The following is a 23,062-nucleotide window of genomic DNA, read 5'->3' as shown; positions in this document are numbered from 1 at the left end:
AGGGCGCGACCGAGTGATTCATTCCCACACCAGCCCGCCCAAACCTTCATGTATTCGGAGCTCGCGGGCAGCCATCGGAAACTTGGCGTGCACTGCCCGCTCCACGGCGCCACCCAGCCGCCCCGACGGGTCCCGCGGCCAGGGGCTCAGCCCGCGCTGCGCTCCCCACGGCGCCCCCCACCCAGCCCCTGCCCCCTTCGGGCTTGGGGTCCTCCAGTCCCAGGGCCCTGCCGCACAGAGACGGGGCTGCCGAGCGGGACGCACGATCCTGGGCGCCCGTGAGAGGGCGCGGGAGGCGGCCCGGGCAGGGACAGGGGCGTAGGCGGCCCAGAGCAGGGATTCGCCCCCACCCCCAGGCGGGCCCTGGCCCTGCCCGGCAAGGGGCCGGTAGTGCAGTGAGGGGCGCCGGGGCCACCCGGGCATGGGCCGCGGGGGTCGCCCTTCGTGGCGGGGGACGCGAGCTGGGGCCAGAGGTGTGCGGGGACTGCGCGCAGAGTCTGGACCTCCGCTCGTTCTCACCTGCCAGGCAGGTGTCCCGTCGCCGAGTCGCGCGCGTCGCTCTCCGAGGTGGAGCTGTCGTGGTCCACAGCGCAGGCGGCGCTGAACGCAGCGGCCAGCAGCTCCATGGGGGCTGGGGGCCGTCGGGCTCTTGGCCCGGGTCAGGGGCGCGCTGGGAGCCCGGAGCAGGGCCGGGGGCGACGAGCCAGCTCCGATCAGGGTCGCAGCGCGCGCGGCTCGAGACGGAGCTGCCGCTGCCGCTGCCGCCGCCGCTGCCGCCGCTACCGCCGCTACCGAGCGCTCCCGCAGGCGGGCGGGCGGGCGGGCGGCGCGCGCTGGAGAATCCCGGGGTTGCCACGGCAACGGGAGAGGCGGGAGCGGCGAGCTTCGGCGGGGGCGAGGCTGGGCGGCGGCGGGGCGGGGAAGCCAGGGCAGGGAGAGACCCCGAACTCGTGAGCGCCAACTGCGCCTCCAGACCTCTGGCGGGGCGCGCACCTCCCTCTCCAGACAGGACCGCGCCTCGTCCGCCCCAGGAGAGGGGGAGGGCAGGATGCCTGGGGCCTGGCAAACTGCGCCCTTCTCTCACCACCCCTTCTTCGCAGCCTGGCCGGACCCCACCGGCTTGCCAGGCGAACTTGGAAGGTACAGGCTAGGTGACCTCTGCCCTGCGCTCCCTCCGCAGGGACGGTCCTTGGGAAACCTGCCTCTGCCGCTCCAGGCTCGGCCTCGGAGGAGTCGGTTCTTGCTTGAGATGCCGCTGTCTGCTGGAGGCAGAGGCAGAGGCCGGGGTCATGGAGAACCCCTGCACGCCCACGGCTGACCCTGACTAGGGAGACGGGGCCAGTTTAGAGGCCTCTTCCAGGCAACCCGCAGGCCCTGGCAGTCCAAGATGGGGATGGTGGAGCTGGAGGAGGAGAAACACAGTGTCCCCAAACCTCCACCGGTGTCGGCGGGGTCACAGGGACTCTTGGAATCTGCACCTTCGTGCTAACGAGCTCAGTCCGCTTCTGGATACAGAAAGCAAGCAAAAAACAGGAGTGGAGTGGAGTGTGAGTGATCTTGTGTGACTCTGAAAGCTGGAGGGATTGTCACATTGTCACCCCGTAGGACAGCTGGCACACTCCCCGGGTCCTCTGGCGCTGGAGACAGCAGCCTAGGGCCTGTGCCCAGGACGCCTGGTGGTGGGGATGGGAGTGCAGAGCGCTGCACATTCCACTCACAGAACATTTGTTAAAATGAACAGATTACTGGCTTTTGGATACAGATACTTCTGGTGTGAGGGGCTTAGTTACTGCATACCATATTTCCCCATGTATAAGATGCACCTTAATTTGGGGGCCCAAAATTTGAAAAAAAAATTATAGTGTTATTGAATACAAGTTTTATTCATCATAAAATTCATATAACTCCTCATCACTGTCAAAACTCCCATCCATTAGCTTGTCCTCATCTGTATCTGATGATGAATCGCTGTCTTCATATACTGCCTCATCCTCAGTTCCATCTACGACATTTGAAATGACACATCACTGTATAAGACTCACCCAGTTTTTAGACCCCCTAATTTTTTGGAAAAGGGTGCGCCTTATACATGGGGGAATGCAGTAGTTAGGAGGTGGCTTGAAAGGCTCCTTAGCCAGCTATCTAGAACATGGCAGTTGGGGTAGAAGAATTAGTTCCTCTAAGGGGCCAGAATGGACAAGTGCTATCTCCTCTTGCCCTTAAAGCCTCAGAACATCTTTGGGACAGCCATCTGGTCTCCTCTTTTCCCAAGCCAAGCCCGGCCCTTCCTTGATTCTTTCCACGTTTCTCCAGACAACCCTCTCTTGAGGTCTACATCTCCATCTGCTGGGTGGCCATCAGCTCCTGGTGACGTTTACACTCCAGGGAACTCACATCTCCCCGCCGCCACCCGCAGCCAAGCAGGAGGCCAGGCAGAAGGTGAGGGCTGACCTCCACTTCTGTACATCCTGTCACCCCACACGTCAGTGCCTCCCTGAGTCCCCTGGGTCCCCAGTCCTTTAACACAGTGAGTACCCTGCTCCTTGGTGTTGGGACTCATCCCCACTCAGTTCCTTCTCTCTCTTTCCCCTTTCTAAACTAGAGGTCTGCTCTGGCCCCTCCCTTGCTTAACAACCTGCACAGGAGTGCCATCACTGGGAGGGGGGGATGCCAGCCTCCGGGCACTGTGATGGTCTCTTCACCAGGCACCCTTTCCCTGCCAGCTTCCCCAGGCCACTGTCCTCGCTGGCTCTGAAGCTTTGGTTTCACACATGTTTCTGGACTCTGGGTTCTTTCAGCTGGGATACTGCTTCCGGGGTGAAGTCCTCACTCTTGGAGGTTGAGGACCACTGGGCGTCCCCCCCAGGCCCTTGCCTCTGTGTAACCAGCAGCATTGCCTGGCACTGAGAGTCTCTGTGAATAGGGCTGCCCTTACCCTGAGCCACGGCTGCTCTGGGGGGCTGTCTCGCTCATCTCTCCCCAGGGTCTGAGGAAGAGCAGGCCCAGGCGATCACTGGGACCCGCTGCCTGGTGGGGCTCCACCCTCCTGCAGTTGGAGGCAGCATTCAGCACGGCTGTTACATTTACACTTTGCTGCACCAAAGGGGAAAAGAGTGATTTTTTTTTAATCAGAAAATATTCAAGTGAAATCACATACAGGGGTAGGCAAAAGTAGGTTTATACCTGTTTGCATGGAAAGTAATACAATAATTAATAAATAATAATATAAGAATAAACTCCGTTTCGCCTACTCACAACTGTTAGTCAGCTGTCAGCGTTGAGGTGAGCATAATAAAACCTTCCAATTCAAAAATAAGCTAAAAATATCTTCCTAATTATAAAATCAGTTCAGAGAGTCACTGAGTTCTGAAGGAATATAACCTTCAGCTAAGTTTCCTATGCTCTGTTGTCCACCATATTTAGTGCTTAGTGGGCAGGAAATTACTAGTATCTCTGCTTAACTGCTATTTTGTTCACCATATACTTTATTCACAAAATATAGATACATTTTTCAAAGATGCCTGATTAGCACATGGTAGGTGCTCTGTAAGTATTTGTTAAGGAATTAATGGTATGTTAAAAAAAAATGTTTAATGTTAAAAAAAAGGCATCAACAGGTCAAAAGGGAGTCACTTTTGTTAAGTCATGGCACCGAAATGAACTTAGTAACTAACCTAATTGAAATATCAGACTTTCCCAGGAGTGGGATTTTAAATCAATCAACATTGAATTTCCTGGTTGGCACTAGTAGGGAGGTCATCTGCTTGATAAGACCCACTGTCTTCCCTAAGGGAAGGCGTCCTTGTCTGAAATAATCTACTCGTTTAATGTCTTAGTCCCGCCCTCTTCCTGCTGATTGAAACAAAAACAAAACAAAAACCCTTTGATTTGGTCCGACTCATCCGAGTACCCTTCTAGTTGCTAGCAGGGATGTTGCCTGATTCATGAATCACTTAATAAAGCCAATTAGATCTTAAAATATACTCAGCTGAGCTATGTTCTTGAACATATGTCATCTGATATATTTTAGCTAAAGATTTTTTATTTTTTTCCCTTCTGGTTTTAAAGGGTAAATATTGGGGGGGGGGAGTGGATTCTTATTTATATAGCTACCTCAGCCTTTAGGTGTCCTCCTGTATGTTTATAAAAGGTTACTTTATTCCAAGAAAGAATTGCTAGAAGCAGAAGGAAGCTGAGAAATGATCTGGTCTAACATGTTTATTGGATAGAAAAAGGAACAGAACCAGAGAGTTAAAATGACAACCCCAAGGTCACTCAGCTGGCTAATGGCAGATTTTGGAGGAATATGCCAGTGAGCCAAGACTATATTGTGTGGGATAAAGAACTGCACGTTTCTATTTAACTATTCTAAATATTTTTAGCATTACATGGCCTGCCAACAACAGACAATCAAGTGTTAACACACATTTGTAGTTGTAAGTCCAGTAGGAAAAATGACTTGGGATTTTTTTTGTTGTTGTATTGAGGAGATAATCCCCAAATATATATTATAAATATCTAGAAACAGTTGCTTAATAACTTTTAATTAACTATATCTTTCAAATCCATAGACACAGTTTATTTCTGTTACTCTCAAAAGACTTTTTCAGCCGCTTTGAAAATCAACAACTTGAAACCACAGAGTGCGGGATCATCAGTAAGTCCCTGCAAGGCTCTAGCCTCGAGAGATGGATGGACCCACAGTATCTGGGGAGAAAGCTAGGAAGAGGACAAGACCTAACCTCTCTCACCGAAGCTCAGAGAAACCCAGAAACCCGTATTTGGTAGATGCCAAGACTTCCCCACAAGGAGGCTTTTCCAAAGTCCACTGTCCTGTTGTGGGGTTGGGAGTGTCTTACTGAAGAGGTGGAGGAGGAGCTGGAGGTCTTTCCTTAGTTTTGATCATGAGGATAATTTGTAAAGGTAGGATTGTAACATGTTATGGAAATAAGTTAAAAGCACGATCAGGTTAGCCCTGTAGTTCTGTAGTAAAGCATTAATTTTACCCAAAGAGAAGCGTGGCCTTTGCCCTGGGCTCCTGGCCACCAGAATGTCATATCTGCTAAGAGTATCTTTGCTTACTGGGGGTCCTGGGGTCACACCAAAAAAGGTGGGGGTTTTGGGCCATGTGATAGTAGTTCAACCTGCAGAGGAGCTAATGGTTAGCCAGCTGGGTGGTCATCCAGTTCTAGGTGATCCAACACCAATAAAAACACTAAAGTTTCAGTGAGTTTTCCTGGTTGGCAATATTGTCGCACATTGTTGCTAGGGAGTGTATCACAGGGACAAGACAACTGGCAGCTCAGGGTAGACCTTCTCTGGACTCCGTCCTGCGCCCATCTCTGCCCTGGGCTGGTTTCAGTGTGCCGCCTTTTCTCATAATAAACTGTGACTGTGAGTATAACAGCTCTCAGGGAGTTCTGAGTTTTTCCAGGGAATTTCTGAACCTGAGGGTGGTCTTGGGGACTTCCCTTCCACCCATCCTGCCTTTTGCAATTGATGTCAGAACTGAAAGCGATCTTGTTGGCTGTCCCCAAACCTCAAACACCTCTAGTGTGCGTTCAAGTACAGCCACCACATCCTTCCAACAGCCTTCCTTTTCTTTCTTTTTTTTTTTTTGTATTTTTCTGAAGCTGGAAACGGGGAGAGACAGTCAGACAGACTCCCGCATGCGCCCGACTGGGATCCACCCGGCACGCCCACCAGGGGGCGATGCTCTGCCCACCAGGGGGCGATGCTCTGCCCCTCCGGGGCATCGCTCTGCCTCGACTAGAGCCACTCTAGCGCCTGGGGCAGAGGCCAAGGAGCCATCCCCAGCGCCCGGGTCCTCTTTGCTCCAATGGAGCCTTGGCTGCGGGAGGGGAAGAGAGAGACAGAGAGGAAGGAGGGGGAGGGGGTGGAGAAACAAATGGGCGCTTCTCCTATGTGCCCTGGCCGGGAATCGAACCCGGGTCCCCCACACGCCAGGCCGACGCTCTACCGCTGAACCAACCAGCCAGGGCCCTTCCTTTTCTTGATAGCTTTTACTCTCCTTCAGTCTGTCCTAGACACAGGTGCCAAACAATTCTCCTCAAACATCTGATTCTGCACGCCTGCAGTCTGCAGTGACTCCCCAGGACCCTGCTGGTCACTCATCGCTCATGGGGTTCACGCACAGTGCAGGCCAGGGCTGCCCCTATGAAAGCCGGCAGCTCCCGTAGGCCCGCCCTCGGCTCATTCTCTGTTTCGTGGTTTCTCTCCCCAGTGGCCCTGGGATTCGGGAGGCAGCTATGTGGACGTCGTCTGTCTCTGCAGCCTCGGCACCCAGCGCCTCGGAGACAGCGAGAGTATCAGGAATATTTGGTGAGTAGGTGAATACACGGAAGTTGGTAGGCATTATGTTGATGTGGACATGTCCCTGGTTTCGGTCTCTCTTCTACAGTCGTGAGTGTAGTGTCACATTGCCTTGCTGTTAGGTCATGCTCTTCTTTGGTCCACGGAGTTGTTTCTTCGTTGGTGGTCTCTTTGGAAACTAGCAGCTCCTAGGGTTGGGGCCTCAAGCTTAGGGGAGATCATTACACCCTGTTACGGTGAGTCAAAAAATCCATTACAGCTTGATTCACTGCTTTGGTGTAGCGGGGAGTGTTTTGTTTTTGTGTGTGTGTGTGTGTGTGTGTGTGTGTTTGACACGGTTGCTATGGTGGACAGTTGTTCTAGTTTTGGTTAAATAGGGAAAAGCCCTAAGGGAGGCGAAGACGCAGATCAATCTTTGTCTGGTTTAAGGAGACACCCTAGTGTTGGATAGGTTTCAGTGACAGGGGAAGCAGGCATTGAGATCTTCGGGTTTCCTTCTGAAGACTGAATATTGCTATGCTGAATACACCTAGTTTTAGAATTAAAAATAAGTGGCCAAGTTTTGCTACACTTCTAGGCATGAGAAGCAGCCTAGATAATGTTGCTTGGTTAGTGAAATGTTGGAATTTCCAAAGCATCTTGATGGTTTATGTGTCCTTAGTAGTGTCATCGAAAAGCTGGGACAGCCCTGGCCGTGTAGCTCAGTTGGTATTATGTGCCAAGGGCGAGGGTTCAATCCCCAGTCAGGGCACAGATAAGAATCAACCAAGAGATGCTTAAATAAGTGGAACCACTTATGTTCCTCTTTCTCCATTCTTCTCTCTCTAAAAACCAATCAATTAATTAAAAAAAATTTTTTTTTTAAGGTTGAGACAAAAGGGTAGCCATACCTTCAATTATGAGATGAAGACAATTGTATGAACTTGATAGAAATGTACTCTCAAAACAGGTCCCCAAAATAACTCATGGGTAAAGCACTATAATGGTTACGTGTTTATCTGAAACTGTGGGGAAGGAGAGAGAGCTTGGGCAGAGGTTTCTTTGGAGCATCTGTAACCAAGGAGCCTGGGACACGTATGGCCCGTGGTTTTTTGACTGTGTATGATGTCACGGGCTTTTGACTAACAGAAGCATCCCGAAATAAGGGGACCTGAGGAAAAATCTATTTTTGCAAGATATGCTGAAGATGAAATGTGGAGAAAATGAAATACGGAGATGCCTGGGCACTTAAAATCGACATTTGAGGCGTGGTCGTGGGAGTTCACATACTCTTAAGTTGGAACTAAACAGAAACCAATAACCCACTTTCTGTCCACTTAGCCTTATCATTTAAAATCACCTTGTAAACTATATAGTTAGATCTAATTTAGTCCTATATGTATCGAGTCCTAAAATGTAATCCACAAATAGAAAATATTATTTATTATTATTATTATTGAAGCCTGCATTTAGCACTAAAATACATTCATTATTGTAAATGGAGAATGTCTATATCCTTAACAGTTCATCAAATGTAGCAAAACTGTTTAAGGTATGAAATGAGAAAGAAAAAGTCCCACTCATAAACAAAGTCGACGTGAAGGAGGAACATGGGAGTTAAAATGAATAACTAATAGTATTCACATCTTGTCCCATGAAAATTGCATATGACAACTTTTCATTTCCTCCTGAAACAAATCCCTCACCCTTAACATCTAGTAGGAAGAATGTTCCTTGTTGAGTCACCAGAATGAAGCATTCAAGGGTTCAGAGACTCATGAAAAGACTCACGTGTCTCTGGTGGAGAGCAGTCATTTCACAAGAGCCATTAGAGACACAAACCAGGTGTCCCGCAGTTCTGGGTCCTTGGCTGCCCACGGTAATGTTGATGAAAAGACCTATCTTCCCAGGAACTCAAAGCTTTTGACTACTATCCACGTTTCTACTTTGAAGTCTCTGAGAAGGGAACTGGGGACTGCGATGTAGAAATTAGTGCCAAACAAATGAACGTTATCCTAAAGAGAAAGCCCAGATTTCAGAACCGCACCAGATACACAGCCATCAAATTGGTTTTAAAATGAACAGGCAGTTAGCCAAGGCTTGGGAACAGTCATTGGCCTCCGGGGATGGACGTGTGAGTCAATACCTTTCTGGAGGGCCATGTGGACCACCTGTATCATAAATCTGCCGATATTCAGACCGCTGATGGAGAGATGCTGCTTCGAGGATTAGATCCTAACAAACTGTAAGAAGCCAGGTGAGAAAATTAGCTATGAGATCGACTGTTATAGTGTTATTTATAATCGTGAACTATTAGGAGCACCCTCGCTGTGCAGCAATAGGAGACTGATTATTTAAATTATGACACGGCTCTAAAATGGAGCATCATTAAAATGACGTTTAACATATTAAAGAATCTGGAAGGATGTCTGTAACATATTGAATAGACAGGCCAGTTCCCAAATGAAATGGTCGTGTGAGCTTATTTCATTTCTAAGTGATCTAATTTTGTTTGTAAATGGGCTTATCAAGATGGAAATTTAAACACACACACACACATATTTGAAAAAGGACTGGAAGAATGATCAGCAAAAACATTTCTCAGTACTTGCCGTTGATTAGTGGGAACTTGAGGGAATTTCTTTTTTAACTCATACGTGTTTTAAAAAATTATAATAGGCCCTGGCCAGTTGCTCAGTGGTAGAGCGTCGGCCTGGTGTGCGGAAGTCCTGGGTTCGATTCCCGGCCAGGGCACACAGGAGAAGCGCCCACCTGCTTCTCCACCCCTCCCCCTCTCCTTCCTCTCTGTCTCTCTCTTCCCCTCCTGCAGCCGAGGCTCCATTGGAGCAAAGATGGCCCGGGCACTGGGGATGGCTCCTTGGCCTTTGCCCCAGGCCCTAGAGTGGCTCTGGTCGACAGAGCGACGCCCGGAGGGGCAGAGCATCGCCACCTGGTGGGCAGAGCGCCGCCCCCTGGTGGGCGTACCGGGTGGATCCCGGTCGGGCGCATGCGGGAGTCTGACTGTCTCTCCCCGTTTCTAGCTTCAGAAAAATACCAAAAAAAAAAAAAAAAAAAATTATAATAAATGTGTCACTTATGTAATAAAGGGGAGAAAGTTACTTCAAAACACAACATCACTACTTTAATGTGTCTAAATTTAGAGCTGATACCAAAGCGTTCACCTGACCGGAGGGAACGTTGATGAACTTGAGCACTTGGACTGGGCTGCTTTGTGTTCTCTGGATTTTCCTGGGGGAGAGGAGAAACACTTCAATTTGCTATATAAATCTATCCCTTCAAAAGCTCTTCATTTTCCAAAGAATCACGAATTCAAATTTTACAGGAGATTACTTCCTGGTATCTCTAAAATTAAAGCGCTTACTTGATAGTCTCGTTTGCCTGGTTATAAAAATAGCCCTTTCCCAGAAATTTCCTCTTCCCTTCCATAAGTCCACAGGTGCGACTCCTAACCAGAATGCTTCTTCCTCTTCTGCTGAAGTCCTGGTCCGGTTGAAGGAGTCGTCAGGGGCGGGAGTCACCGCCTCCCATCAAAGGCAGCTCTCCCTCACACCACAAGCCATTGTTATGCCCCCCTGGGTAGCTGCACCCCACGCATGCTGGCTCAAATGCCACCTCCTCTGGGAAGCCCACCCCTACCCTTTCCGATAGCTGGCTGTATTCACTCACTCTTGGGATCTCCTGTAGCCTTCACCAGGGATTTTTTTTAAAGGTTGAATTGTTTAATTTAATTTATTTTTTACAGAGAGAGTAAGTCAGAGAGAGGGATAGATAAGGACAGACAGACAGGAACGGAGAGAGATGAGAAGCATCAATCATTAGTTTTTCATTGCGCGTTGCAACACCCTAGTTGTTCATTGATTGCTTTCTCATATGTGCCTTGACCGCGGGCCTTCAGCAGACCAAGTAACCCCTTGCTCAAGCCAGCGACCTTGGGTTCAAGTTGGTGGGCTTTTTTGCTCAAACCAGATGAGCCCACGCTCAAGCTGGCGACCTCGGGGTCTCGAACCTGGGTCCTTCCGCATCCCAGTCTGACGCTCTATCCACTGCGCCATCGCCTGGTCAGGCCAGGGATTTTTTTTTTTTAAGTCTTGCTCACTTCCTTGGAGAATTATTTCTCTCCCCTGTGGGGCTGTGCAAGGAGGCAGGACCCAGCCCGATGGGTGTTGCCACCCCCCGTGCTGGGCGGCAGAAAGTTTGCCCGTCCTGGAGGCTGGGGACCTACTTGCCAAGTGGAGGCGGAGGTGAAGGAGGCTTGAGAGCTCAGACATTCCTTTGGTATCATCCCAGCCTCTGGGTAAATTACAGCCACAGAAACATCTCACAAAGCCTTTCCTTTTACCCACTAAATACAAGCCTCCTCTCCTTGCTACTCCCTTAAAAGGTGAATGCACCTTTAGCTAAAGTACCATTATTATCTGGGGGCGGGGTGGGGGGGGGATCAAGCTACCAGCAAAGAAGTATAATTTCTCTTTCGTTTCTTTACCTCTTTACGGTTCAGCGCCCCCCCCCCCCCAGCTGACCAGTTGATGGTTCTTTCCCTAATGTTAAACCCGTGTCTCATTTTTTGCATGCAGCGAAAATTGCATGTTAAATGATTGCTATTTCTAAAATGTTGCTCAGCCTTTGGAATGGCTTTTATTTGTCACAATCAGTGGGATCTCTGGGCCTGTTTTTCTGTCAAGCTCTGGGTAAAACGATGGCCCTTAATAGATGTCTCTTTTCTGCTCCACCACAAGGGGCTTTTGTAGGGGTCTCAGAGGAGGGTCTTATGCTCTACAGACACACACCCTTCCATTTGAAATGAGCATTTGTTCTCCAAGAGAAAAGAAGAAAGGACTCTAACCTGTCATCCGTTGAGTGTTTTCTCTGAGACGTGACGGATTTTTTCTCCCCGGAGAGAGGAAAATCTTCTCGACGCAGTGAGTCAGAGCCATGACAGAACAGAGTGGAAAAATTCCTCCCTGTTCAGAACACCTTAGAATAAATACACCGTGTCCCCTTTAAACTCAGGGCCCTCGGTCTTAGCACTTCAGACACGGCGAGTCTCCATCGATTCTGTGCTTGTCTTAAGGATGGAGTGCTCTGAAATTTCTGGACTGAACCACACTGCGATGACCGAATCGAAAACCTTCAGGGGAGACGAGCAGTCAGACGCATTGCCTAGTTGTCCAGCCTTATGTGGAAGAGAAGTCGACCATCACGAACAGAACTGCATCTGTGCAATGGACTGAACGCTTGTCTGTGTCTCCCTAAACTCACATGCTGAATTCCTGGTTGTAGGTCCTTGCTTTTCTTTTTAACATTTTAAAAAATTGAACTTAATTGGGGTACAGGTTTCAGGTTGAGCAACTCAACAGAACATCATCTGTACACTGCCTCGTGCACCCATCACCCCAAACAAAGTCCCTTTCTGTCCCCCTTTCTCTCCCCCTTTTGCCCACCTTCACCTTCCCATCGTGGGTCCTTGATTTTCATCACTTTGAATATCTTGTGCCAGTCCCTTCTGGCCTGCAAGGTTTCTTCTGTTGAGAAATCAGCTGACAGTCTTATGGGAGCTCTCTTGTGGGTAACTAACTGCTTTTCTCAGGCCGCTTTTAAGGGTCTCTCTTTGTCTTGAACCTTTTGCATTTTAGTTATAAGGTGTCTTGGTGTGGCCTTCTTTGGGTTCATCTTGTTTGGGACTCTCTGTGCTTCCTGGACTTGTATGTCTATTTTCTTCCCCAAGTTTTCCATCATTATTTTTTCCAAACAGGCTTTCAACTTCTTGCTCCCTCTCTTCTCCTTCTGGCATCCCCGTGATGCAAACGTTAGTATGCTTGACGTTGTCTCCGAGGCTCCGTACACACTCCTCATTTCTTTGGATTCCTTTTTCTTTTTGCTGTTCTGATTAGGTTTTCTGCTTCCTTGTCTTCCAAATTTCTGATTTGATCCTCTGCTTCCTCTACTCTACTGGTCATTCCCTGTAAGTTATTCTTCACTTCATTTAGTGTATCCTTCATTTCTGGCTTTTTTTCTTTTATGGTTTTTGTATCTTTTTTTATGGTGTTTTCACGAAGATTCTTGAGCATCCTTATAACCATTGTTTTGAACTTGGTGTCTGGTAGTTTGCTTGCCTTCATTTCATTTGGCTCGTTTTCTGGAGATTTCTCTTGTTCTTTCATTTGGGACATGCTTCTTTGTCTCCTCACTTTGGCTGCCTCCCTGTGTTTGTTTCTATGTAGTAGGTAGAGTTTCTATGTCTCCCAGTCTTTTTTTTTTTAATGAGAGCAAGAGAGAAAGACAGACAGGGACAGACAGACAGGAAGGGAGAGAGCGATGAGAAGCATCAACTCATGATTGTGGCACCTTAGTTGTTCATTGATTGCTTCTCATATTGCCTTGACCAGGGGGCTCCAGCTGAGCCAATGACCCTTTGCTCAAGCCAGTGACCTTGGGCTTCAAGCCAGCAGCCTTGGCCTCAAGCCAGTGACCACGGGGTCATGTCTATGATCCTGCCCTCAAGCCGGCAACCTTGGGGTTTTAAACCTGGATCCTCAGCATCCCAGGCTGATGCTCTTTCCCCTGCACCACTGCCTGGTTGGGCTGTCTTTCAGCCTTGATAGGATGGCCTTAGGTAGCAGGTGTCCTTTAGGGCCCAGTGACACAGCCTCCCCAGTCACCTGGGCCAGATACTCCAGCTGTGCCCCCTGTGTGGGCTGTGTGCACCCTCCTGTTGCAGGTGAGCCTTGACTGCAGTTGGCACACCACTGGGCGGAACCAACCCCGAGGCTGACCAGCTGTGGGGACTGGATGCGACTACTAGTTGAGTAGCTAGTGTGCAGGGGCTGACCCCACGGAGCCAGGCTCATCTGAGTGTGTCACTTGTGGAGGTGGTTGGGTTGTAACCTGGTGTGGTGTAAAGCTGTTCACCAGGTGCACTGGCTCTGGGACCCACTGGGAGGTTCAGGCCAAGGTGGGCCGCTGCTTGCGCCCTGCCCAGAGCAAGCTGCCTGAGCTACGAGGTGATCTGCAGATGTCTGCTACCTGTGCTGGGCTTGCAGGTGCCCGGGAACGGCCAAACTGCAAACCAAGGCCAGCCACCACTGGTGCTGGGCCTGGGGCCACTCAGTGAGGGCTTCACGGCAGGAGAGTCCAGATGCTGCTTGTTTGAGAGATTTTAGGAAAGTCTGAAGCATGAGCCAGGAGAGGCCGTTTGTGTGGAAAAGCCACTGGAAACAGTTTGGGTGGGGCCTGCAAGTGGGATGGGGTGGGGTGGGGTCTCGGGGAATCACCTGGGTGGGGCGAACAGTGGGAGCCAGGTTGATGGAGACCCAGATGTGGCCCCCACCTGCCAGCTCTTCGGGTTGGGGGTGGTGTCTCGGCAAAGGAACAGGGGGACTCTGCCAGCACTTCCGTCTGGGAGAACGCTGCCCCTCCAGCCCTGGTCCCGAAGCCAGACGACTCACTGCCTCCCTGTAGGTCCCTGGAACCTTTGACTACTGGCCCGGCGCGGGGGCTCAGAGGGAGGGGGTCCGAGTGAGTCTGCGTGCAGGCCTGGTGAGAGGGGCTGCCTGGGGACCCAGCCGCCCTCCATCCCCCTCAGCTCCCATCGCTGCCGGTTTTCACGGTCACGAGTTACGGGGACTTCTCCTCCTGGCACTGGAACCCTTGGCTGGGGTCCTGCTGTGGGGCCGGGACCCCTCACCCCTCAGGGGGAACCTCTGCGGCTGAGCTTTTCCTCCTGATTTTTATCTGCCACTCGTGGGTGTGGGACCAGCCGTTTCGCATCTCTGCCCCTCCTTCCGGTCTCCACGTGGCTTCTCCTGCACATCCTCAGGTGTGGGACTTCCCTTCAGCCCGGTTCCGGGTGGTTGAGTGACGGCTGTTCTGGAGTTCGGTTGTAATCTTGATGCGGTTGTGTGAGGGAGCAAGTACCGTCTTTACCTACATGGCCATCTTGACCGGAAGCTGCAACGTTTTAATAATTTATCGACTCGAGGTTCAGGGTTCGTGGGAGTTCACTGTACTAGTCTTTCAATGTTTCTGGATGTTTAAATTTTTTTTTTCTTTATAAAAAGTTGGGGGGAAGCCAAAATAGCATTTAGAGAAATGCCTCATTTGGTTTAAAGGACTGTATTAGCAACCAGGTTGAAATGTAGGCGGGGTCTGACCTGTGGTGGCGCAGTGGATAAAACATCGACCTGGAACGTTGAGGTTGCTGGTTTGAAACCCTGCACTTGTCTGTCAAGGCACATATGAGAGTTGATGCTTCTTGCTCCTCCCCCCTTCTCTCTCTGTCTCTCTCTCTCCTATCTAAAAAATGAATAAAATAAATAAATAAAATGAAATGTAGTCAGACGCAAGTATATGGAATTTGGGATGGTGTCAAGTGACCTTGCCAGTCACCTTGCCGAGTGTGGGAGCCCTGGGCTACCAGGACCCACAGGAACTGAGTCCTAGGAAGGCAGAGCTGCCCCCCTGTGTTCACTGCTGAACCCCAGGGCCTAGTGCAAAGCCTGGGACATAGTAGGTGTTCAGCAAGCATCCATCTGATGCAATGACGTGTAAATGGCTCACTGATAAACTTTTCTGTCTGACTTTCAATTATTTTTTCAGGATAGACTCCTGGCCAAAGATTAAGAGAATTTGTATTGCTTTCACAAATTTTATGAAAGTACAAAAGGTTATACTGGTTTTACACCCTACCAGCATCTCTCGCTGCACTCTTTCCAGTCAGATTAGAGTTTTAAATCATCTGCCAATTTGATACACAAAAAATGATATTCTGTGCTATTTTGTAGTTCTTCACCAGTGATGTTATTTTTTTGTTTGTTTGTGAAGGTTTTGTGTTATTCTTTCGTGAACCATCTTCTCATGCCTTTTGCTTGTGGGAATATTAGAATGTCTGTGTTTCTGACTGATTTGCAGATACGGGGTGTGATGGGGTGGGTAGGGGTTTTTCTTTTTATTTTTAGAACATGGCTCATTTCCCAGGTCTTCCTATGGAAATAGGAGCCCTAAGATAAGTTATTTTAGCTTGTTTCTGAAGGACGTGTGAATCAAAGTGTCAGTGCGGGCCGACGGGTGTCAGTGCTGGGCAGTGGGGTCAGCTCTGCAGGCTCTCTCCCCGCCACCAGGGATACTGCCGCCGATGGCCCAGGGGGCGTGGGCCGGGGGCCGGGCTGGGGGACGCTCTGGGAGTCGGGGAGGAGCCTCACAGGGTCTTTCAGTCCAGCTTCTGCCTTCAGGCGGGCAAGACAGTCATGCCACAATTTTATAGAAAGGTCAACCAAGGGGCAAGGCCACTGTCCTTGGACCCACCCCGTGCCAGGTCCACGTGGGCAAGGTGTGGGAGTTGGGGGGAGGGCTCTTCAGTGCTGACAGTTCCTGTGATCTCAGGTCACTTACAGGAGGTCCCTTCTCACTGCCTCTTCCCCTACCCGTCCCTGCCTGAGACAGCGTGACCCGGAACTGCCAGGTGCAGACTTGCCTTGTCTTCCTGTTTCACTGACATGTGATTGACTTCGCCACATGCCGCAGAAAACGGTGGCAGGAGGAACAGCTGGCAAACTGATAGCGACTGCTACCTGTTCAGTAATTAATGTTTTCCACGAGCGACTATTGAGCATCCACTACCTACAAAGCCCCGACGGACGATCCGGCCTCAGCACCTGCCATGACTTCCGACACGTGGCTGGCTGCTACTAACCGCAAGTGATCGTGATGTGAAAACCCCCAAATGTCAAACAATGAAATGCTGATAATAGTGTACTGGCACTATCTCTGAAAGACGGTCCATCGTCTCACCTTTATGGTCTCTGAAGGGTTTATTATCTTCCACACAATAGAGGTCTAGTGAAGAATTTTTGAAAAATAAATTACATATTTAAAGTTATCTTAATTCATTATAGAAATGGAAGAAATTTTTTAGGAACCTGACAACTTGAAGGTGAACATGTCAGTAAGATGCAATGAGGGACTCAGGCGGAGCCCTAGTCTCAGCTGCTCCCACAGGGGGGCGCTGGAGCAGACACCACCCCTTGGAGCTGTCCCCGCTGCTGTGCTTGTGCCGAGGCAGCTGGGATTTGATACTTTGGCAGCAAGCGGTCATTGCCTGAGGGCTGTGTGGAGTGTGTGTGGGGGGGGGAAGGTGGGGCTGTAACCTCCCAGACACGGGAACAAGACAAAGGCACGTGCAGGGAAGGGGCGGAAGCCAGGCACATTTGCAGCCTCTGCTGTGTGTGTATCAGTCTATCGCATGTTCCCAATGCATTAGTTATCTATTGCTGTGCAGTGAAGGACCCACGGCTCTGCAGCTTAGAGCAGCATCGTTCTCTCCCTCGGCTCCCGCAAGTGGGCAGCCTGCGGCCCTGGCTCGGGGTCTCCTGGGAGGCTGCCGGCCGGCTCACTCCTGAGTCTGTTGGCAGGAAACCTCAGCGTCTCGCCATGTGGGCCTTTCCTTGGGCTGCCTGCCAGGTGTTCTCATGACCAGGACAGTGGCTCCCCTACAGGAGGGAGAGACCGGTGCCTGCCGCCTTGTAGGACCTTGACTCCAAGGCGCCCACCGCTGCGTCCACCTCTCGAAAGTGGTCGCGAAGACCAGCCCACACTCCACGGGAGGGCGTGAGTCCTGGTGGCGGGGTCACGGGGAGCCATCTTGGAGGTGGGCCACCACACGTCCCTTCAGTTTTCTTGCTTGAAAATTTCCGAGGACCGTCAGGGCTCGCCGTCCCATTTTGGTGAGTTTGACACCCGCCAAGGCAAAGATTCCAACGTGGACAAAGACACCGGCCCCTTTCTGGGTCCTCCTGCTGTCCTATCCGTCCGCCCTCCCCAGCGGGCTGTATCGTCCCAGGCACTTCGGGTAGTGCCTCACACCCTCTTTAGACACGGCCGACTTTCTGTGAAATAAGGCGCCTGTGGTTTGATGTCCCTCCCTGTGCTCGGATCCAGCCATCTCGTGTCTTTAGCCAGAACACAGATTCATGGCTCTCTCTCCCCAGTCCCGGCATGACAGCCTTCTCTGGGCAGACCTGGGAATTGGCAACCTGGGAAGACCTGACCCCTGCCACGGAGATTCAACTCGGCCCCTGTGCTCCATGCTGTTATCTACAGCACGGAGTCAAGAGCTTCATTTGGAGGCTTTAGAGCGGCGTGACTGGCAGTGTCAGGATTTGAGTCCAACAGCCCTCATTACCCACATCAGAGAGAAAAGGGGGATCGGGGAGGTCGGGTACTCCCTCCCAGGGTGCTGTGCGCTTGGCTACTTTGGTGTGCCGCACAGTGCCAAGGGGCCGCATCACCCCCCTTGCTCTCTCTCTAGCCCGCACCTCCCCTCCCCCATTCCTTATCTGCAATGGGAACCCCAGTACATTGTTTGTGAGAGAAGCAAGTCATTTCTTCCATGGATGATGACAAGCTCAATGGGTCTGTTACCGTCAGGGTAACAGGAAAATCTGGGCGGAGTTCCTTATCTCAGCTCTTTCTTTTTTTTTTTTTTTTAATTTTAAATTTTTATTTATTCATTTTAGAGAGGAGGGAGAGAGAGAGAGAGAGAGAGAGAGAGAGAGAGAGAGAAAGGGGGGAGGAGCAGGAAGCATCAACTCCCATATATGCTTTGACCAGAAAAGTGCAGGGGTTTTGAACCAGCAACCTCAGTGTTCCCAGATCGACGCTTTATCTACTGCGCCACCAGAGGTCAGGCAAATGGCAGCTCTTAATGTAAGCCAGAGATTGGGAACGGAAATGAAGCAGGTGAGTGAAAGGTGGAGGAATGCACAACATGATAAAGACCAACACAGAGCTTGGGGGGAGAAGTTTGGGGGGCAGGGCTGTCCGGAGATAAAAACCCAGATCACAGGAAGGATGGATGGAAGGACGAAGGGGCTTCAAAGCCTTCAACTGCCCTTCAGAAAGCTCTGCTGGAGGCGGGTGAGGGCGCAGACTGTGCGTGCTCCCCAGAGAGACTGAGGCGGGTCTTTGAGAATAAGGCCAGAGCCATGCGAACGGAACTGGACTATGGACACAAAGTCTGGGCACAACAGAATCGTGTAATAATACCAGAATTTCAAGGAAAATCAAGCAATTCAAACTCCAACAGAGGGCACTGGTTTTGAATGTTTTCAGTACATTTTTTCACTGATTTCTCACCCGTCTGTAGAATAGGGTACTATATATAAAGGTCAGGAACTTTTTTTTGTTCCTTGACATTCATTCACATGATCTTCTGGAACCCTGCTTTCTCCACCATGGGGACAAAAAAGGGATTCAGTAATAAGAGTGACAAGTTCAGTGACGGAAATAAACATCTCAGGGTGCTCGGATCTTGAACCCCTTACGGGGAGTGAACTCCTAATGGGTGGTCATAACCCAGGTCTATAACTTTTTTAGTAAAAGGTGTATATTTTGCCTTAAGCAAGCCCTGTCCACTGTGTCTGTGCATCTGGGTTAACACACCTGTGAAGTGACGTCCCTCGAGGGAGCACGCAACCTTGTTAACGCTCCTGTAATCCGATGCCCGCCTGGCTCTCCCCCACCTTCCTGTATTCTTCCTTAGTTCCTTCCTTGATTCCAAGTGCATGAAGGGACGGCCACACAGTGGTTCTCAGAGCCTTTGAGATCTTGCTTCAGGCGACGTTGTCAGTTTGGCTCAAATAGACGATAAAAATCACCTACAGGTTTGGATGGTTCTTACATTGGCAGCCAGTAGACGGAAGTTGCAGGGTTTCTGGGAGACGATCTATCATTGTATCTCGTACCTTCATATTGATTACTCTCCGTAATTGCTATGCTTTTCTAACGGTGGATTAGTTAAGTTCGTGGGTCAGTTACTATCAGGAAATAGTGTCATTTGCCAAACAACATTTTAAGCGTTTGTACTTTCTTGCTTCGCCATCTTTTTGCTGGAAAATCTTAGAGACACGATTGATTGCCTTGATCGATCTACCTCTGAAAAGGGATTAGAGCGTCTACATCTTGATGTTGATAGTTTGAGACAGCGATTCCAGCAACCAATGTACTAAAAATAAATGACTGAATGAGATAGTAAATAACAAATAGGGCCAGAGGATGGTTGACATACATCATTTTATAAAAATTAAGAAGCAGGACAGAATCTCAGCATCTCTGTCCCCTCCACAGGGGTAATCTGCCCAGAGCCAGAATCCTCCCGCAGATCAGTTCTGGGTTTGCTCTTGGACAGGGGTCCCCAAACTTTTTACACAGGGGGCCAGTTCACCATCCCTCAGACTGTTGGAGGGCTGGACTATAAAAAAACTATGAACAAATCCCTATGCACACTGCACATACCTTATTTTAAAGTAAAACAAAACATGAAGAAATACAATATTTAAAATAACAAACAAGTAAATTTAAATCAACAAACTGACCAGTATTTCAATGGGAACTATGCTCCTCCACTGACCACCTATGAAAGAGGTGCCCCTTCCAGAAGTGCGGCGGGGACCAGATAAATGGCCTCAGGGGGCTGCATGTGACCCGCGGGCCGTAGTTTGGGGACCCCTGCTCTAGGACATGCACAGTCAAGGTCATGGAGCCTGACTGAGGTGACAGGCCTGGAGACCTTTCCGAGCTGGAATACATTAGAGCCACACGACTGAGGTCCAGCAATGGGCTCCTGGGCCACAGGCAATAGGGCATTGTGGCGTTCTGGGAAGCTTCCAGGAGAAGTGGTTACAAAATGTCCCCAAAGGCACCAAATGAGGAGTTTTTCTGATAGAAATCAATACCCAGAACAGTGGAAGTGCTCGATAAATATTAAGTGAATAAACACAGAGATGGCATACAGAGGCTCAGGCTGTATGCTGCCCTGCGCCAGGGGTACCTTCTACAAAGGTGACTGAATGGTGCCCTCTAGAGTTAGGCCCCAGAACCACATCTTCACCTTGGGGTAGATGCTTCAGTGTATCTATACTTTGTGACAGGGAAGGCGTGTATCCAGATTGTTCATTCATTCAGCAACTGTCTCAGACCTGGGGATATGGCAGTGGATAAAGACAGCAACTCAGCCCTCAAGCTAGGTATCATCTAACAGGAAAGACAGAGAAGTCATCTGGAAATGATAAACTAGAGCAGTGATCCCCAACCCCCGGGCCGTGGACCGGTACTGGTCCGTGGGCCATTTGGTACCGGTCCACAGAGAAAGAATAAATAACTTACATTATTTTCATTTTATTTATATTTAAGTCTGAACAATGTTTTATTTTATTATTATTATTATTATTTTTTGTATTTTCCTGAGGTTGGAAACGGAGGCAGTCAGACAGACTCCTGCATGCACCTGACCGGGATCCACCCGGCATGCCCACCAGGGGGCGATGCTCTGCCCATCTGGGGCGTTGCTCTGCTGCAATCAGAGCCATTCTAGCGCCTGAGGCAGAGGCCACAGAGCCATCCTCAGCACCCGGGCAAACCTTGCTCCAATGGAGCCTTAGCTGCGGGAGGGGAAGAGAGAGACAGAGAGGAAGGAGAGGGGGAGGGGTGGAGAAGCAGATGGGCACCTCTCCTATGTGCCCTGGCTGGGAATCGAACCCGGGACTCCCACACGCCAGGCTGACACTCTACCACTGAGCCAACTGGCCAGGGCACAATGTTTTATTTTTTAAAAATGACCAGATTCCCTCTGTTACATCCATCTAAGACTCACTCTTGACGCTTGTCTCGGTCACGTGATACATTTAGCCGTCCCACCCTAAAGGCCGGTCTGTGAAAATATTTTCTGACATTAAACCGGTCCGTGGCCCCAAAAAAGGTTGGGGACCACTGAACTAGTACATGTAATGGGGATATTACATGGTGGTGTGGGAGCTCAAAAGAGGGATCTCTCACACTGCCTGAGACAGGAAGCATGAGGGAGGACTTCCTGGAAGAAGCTAAGTGAGACCTGAAGGATGGATAGGAAGCACGGAGGCAGGTTGGGGAGCAGCACACCTAAAGGCCCCAAAGAGAACGCACTTTCCAATCCCTGAGACATAGTAACGGGCAACGTGTGCTGGGTACCAATCACCGTTCTCAGCACTCTGCAGATGTTTGCTTATTCTTCACAGTGCCTTCAATCTAGAGATGTGGAAACTAAGACAAGGAAAGGCCAAGTAACTTGCCTAAGAGTACATGTAACAAGTGGTGAAGCAAGACTCAGGCTCCGGAGTCCAGCTCAGCGACTCCTCGCCGGAGTGCTGCAGCGTTCTAAAACACGCGGCACCTGACTACTCAGTCAGGGGCCCGGCCTCTCGCCCCTCCAGGGGTTCTCCAAGTGTGTGCTGGGGCGCACTGGTGCGCCCTAGAAGATTTCCAAGTGCATCCTATGGTATTCCAGAGAAATGTGCCTGTTGGGGACCAAAAAACCAACAGGGTTTTTGGAGTTTAGATTTTTGGGGGACAGTGTTGTGGGAAATTGGCTGTAGGCTGACAGTCTGCCCAACCCCTCACCTCACTTGCCTGATTAGGTTGTAAAAGGCTGCTAAGCTGTGGTGCTGGATTGTTTACAGTACCCCCCATGTTCCCCAGAAAGACTGGAGGCAAGTTTCTTCTATCCTTTGTTTGGTGTAAAGTTAAGATGATATGTATGGTGGGGGTTTTCTGCACTCAACACAATTAAGAGTAAAAAGAGAGGAATTCTTCAATGTATTGATGAGGAAATGAGAGTTTGCCGTTCAAATATATGCCCAAACATTGAAGAAATCGCTAGGACACATCAGGCTCATGTTTCTCATAAACACAGAATGAAAAAACTGAACACATTCGCTCTGGGACCTGCCGAGTTTACTAAATATTACTTACTAAGAATGTATCTATATATAAAAAGATAACATTTTTGTCATTTTTTAATTTTTTAACTCCTCTTTTTTACGAATTCTCAAAAGCATAACTCAAAAAATGTAACATAAAAATGTTTTTCAATGTCAGAATAAATTTAATTTTGTTATATTTATTTCATTTAATTACCATAAGAGCAGGCTTGGACTTTATATTTTTTTCTTTAATATTTGACTTAATGATTATAACATATTTCTCAGAAATTTGTATATGATGCGCCTACAATTATTTGTAGGATTTTAAATGCGCCCCAACTTCAAAAAGTTTGAGAACCTCTGACTCAAATTCAAAATGACAACAGCCAAACCAACAATAGCCATCTGCTGTGGATAATCAAAATTATACCTATTTTTTATTTATCAGATTGGCATAAAACATATCTTTCGGTGTGCCGCAGTTTTAGTAATTAGTTTATGTGGGCCGTGAGATGAGAAAGGTTGAAAATTGCTGGTCTAGAAGAGCTTGCAGCCTTTCTTTACTCCCTTAAGATATTTAATTAATTCTTTTTTTTTTTTTTCACTTTTCCTGAACCATTGGAGGGTCCCTTGCTGGCCTGATGTCCCACAAGCACTAGCTCCTATTTAACTGAAACACAAGCACCAAAATCAGGGTGTTAACTTTGGTTATTGTTAACGAATGCTCGGACTCCGTTTAGATTTTTGCCTGTTGTCTCAATAACATACTTCATACCAAAAAGATCCCGCCGAGGGCCACCCGTGTGTGGAGGTGCCTGGCCTCCTTGTCTTCCTTCCGTCGGGGACAGTTCCTCAGGCTTTACTTGCTGTTTGTAACCTTGACACTTACAAAAGTTTCGGGCCGATTATTCTGTAAGCTGTTCCCTGATTTGGGTTTTTCTGCTGTTTTCCGTTATTACATTCAGGTGGCGTACCGTGGGGAGACAGACTACTTTGTGTAG

The 23,062-nt window shown here is 49.4% G+C and overlaps 1 protein-coding gene across 5 annotated transcripts in view; it reads right to left on the bottom strand.

Annotated features, from left to right (window-relative positions):
- The window catches only part of NGEF (neuronal guanine nucleotide exchange factor), a 92,680-nt gene that overhangs the window by 27,817 nt on the left and 41,801 nt on the right, over window positions 1-23,062 (bottom strand). Inside the window, exon 1 of one of the 5 annotated variants that reach the window (XM_066279190.1) lies at window positions 520-780. The exons of the other annotated variants lie outside the window; for them this stretch is intronic. Within the exon in view, the coding sequence (XP_066135287.1) occupies window positions 520-626 (107 nt within the window). The 5' untranslated portion in view covers window positions 627-780. Of the gene's footprint in view, window positions 1-519; window positions 781-23,062 lie in introns of those variants that run through there. 5 annotated transcript variants of the gene reach the window in all.

Source organism: Saccopteryx bilineata, chromosome 5, assembly GCF_036850765.1.
Source record: "Saccopteryx bilineata isolate mSacBil1 chromosome 5, mSacBil1_pri_phased_curated, whole genome shotgun sequence".
Taxonomy (NCBI): Eukaryota; Metazoa; Chordata; class Mammalia; order Chiroptera; family Emballonuridae; genus Saccopteryx; species Saccopteryx bilineata.
Note: the sequence above shows the minus strand (reverse complement) of the source record. Positions and strands in the feature narration are given on the sequence as shown.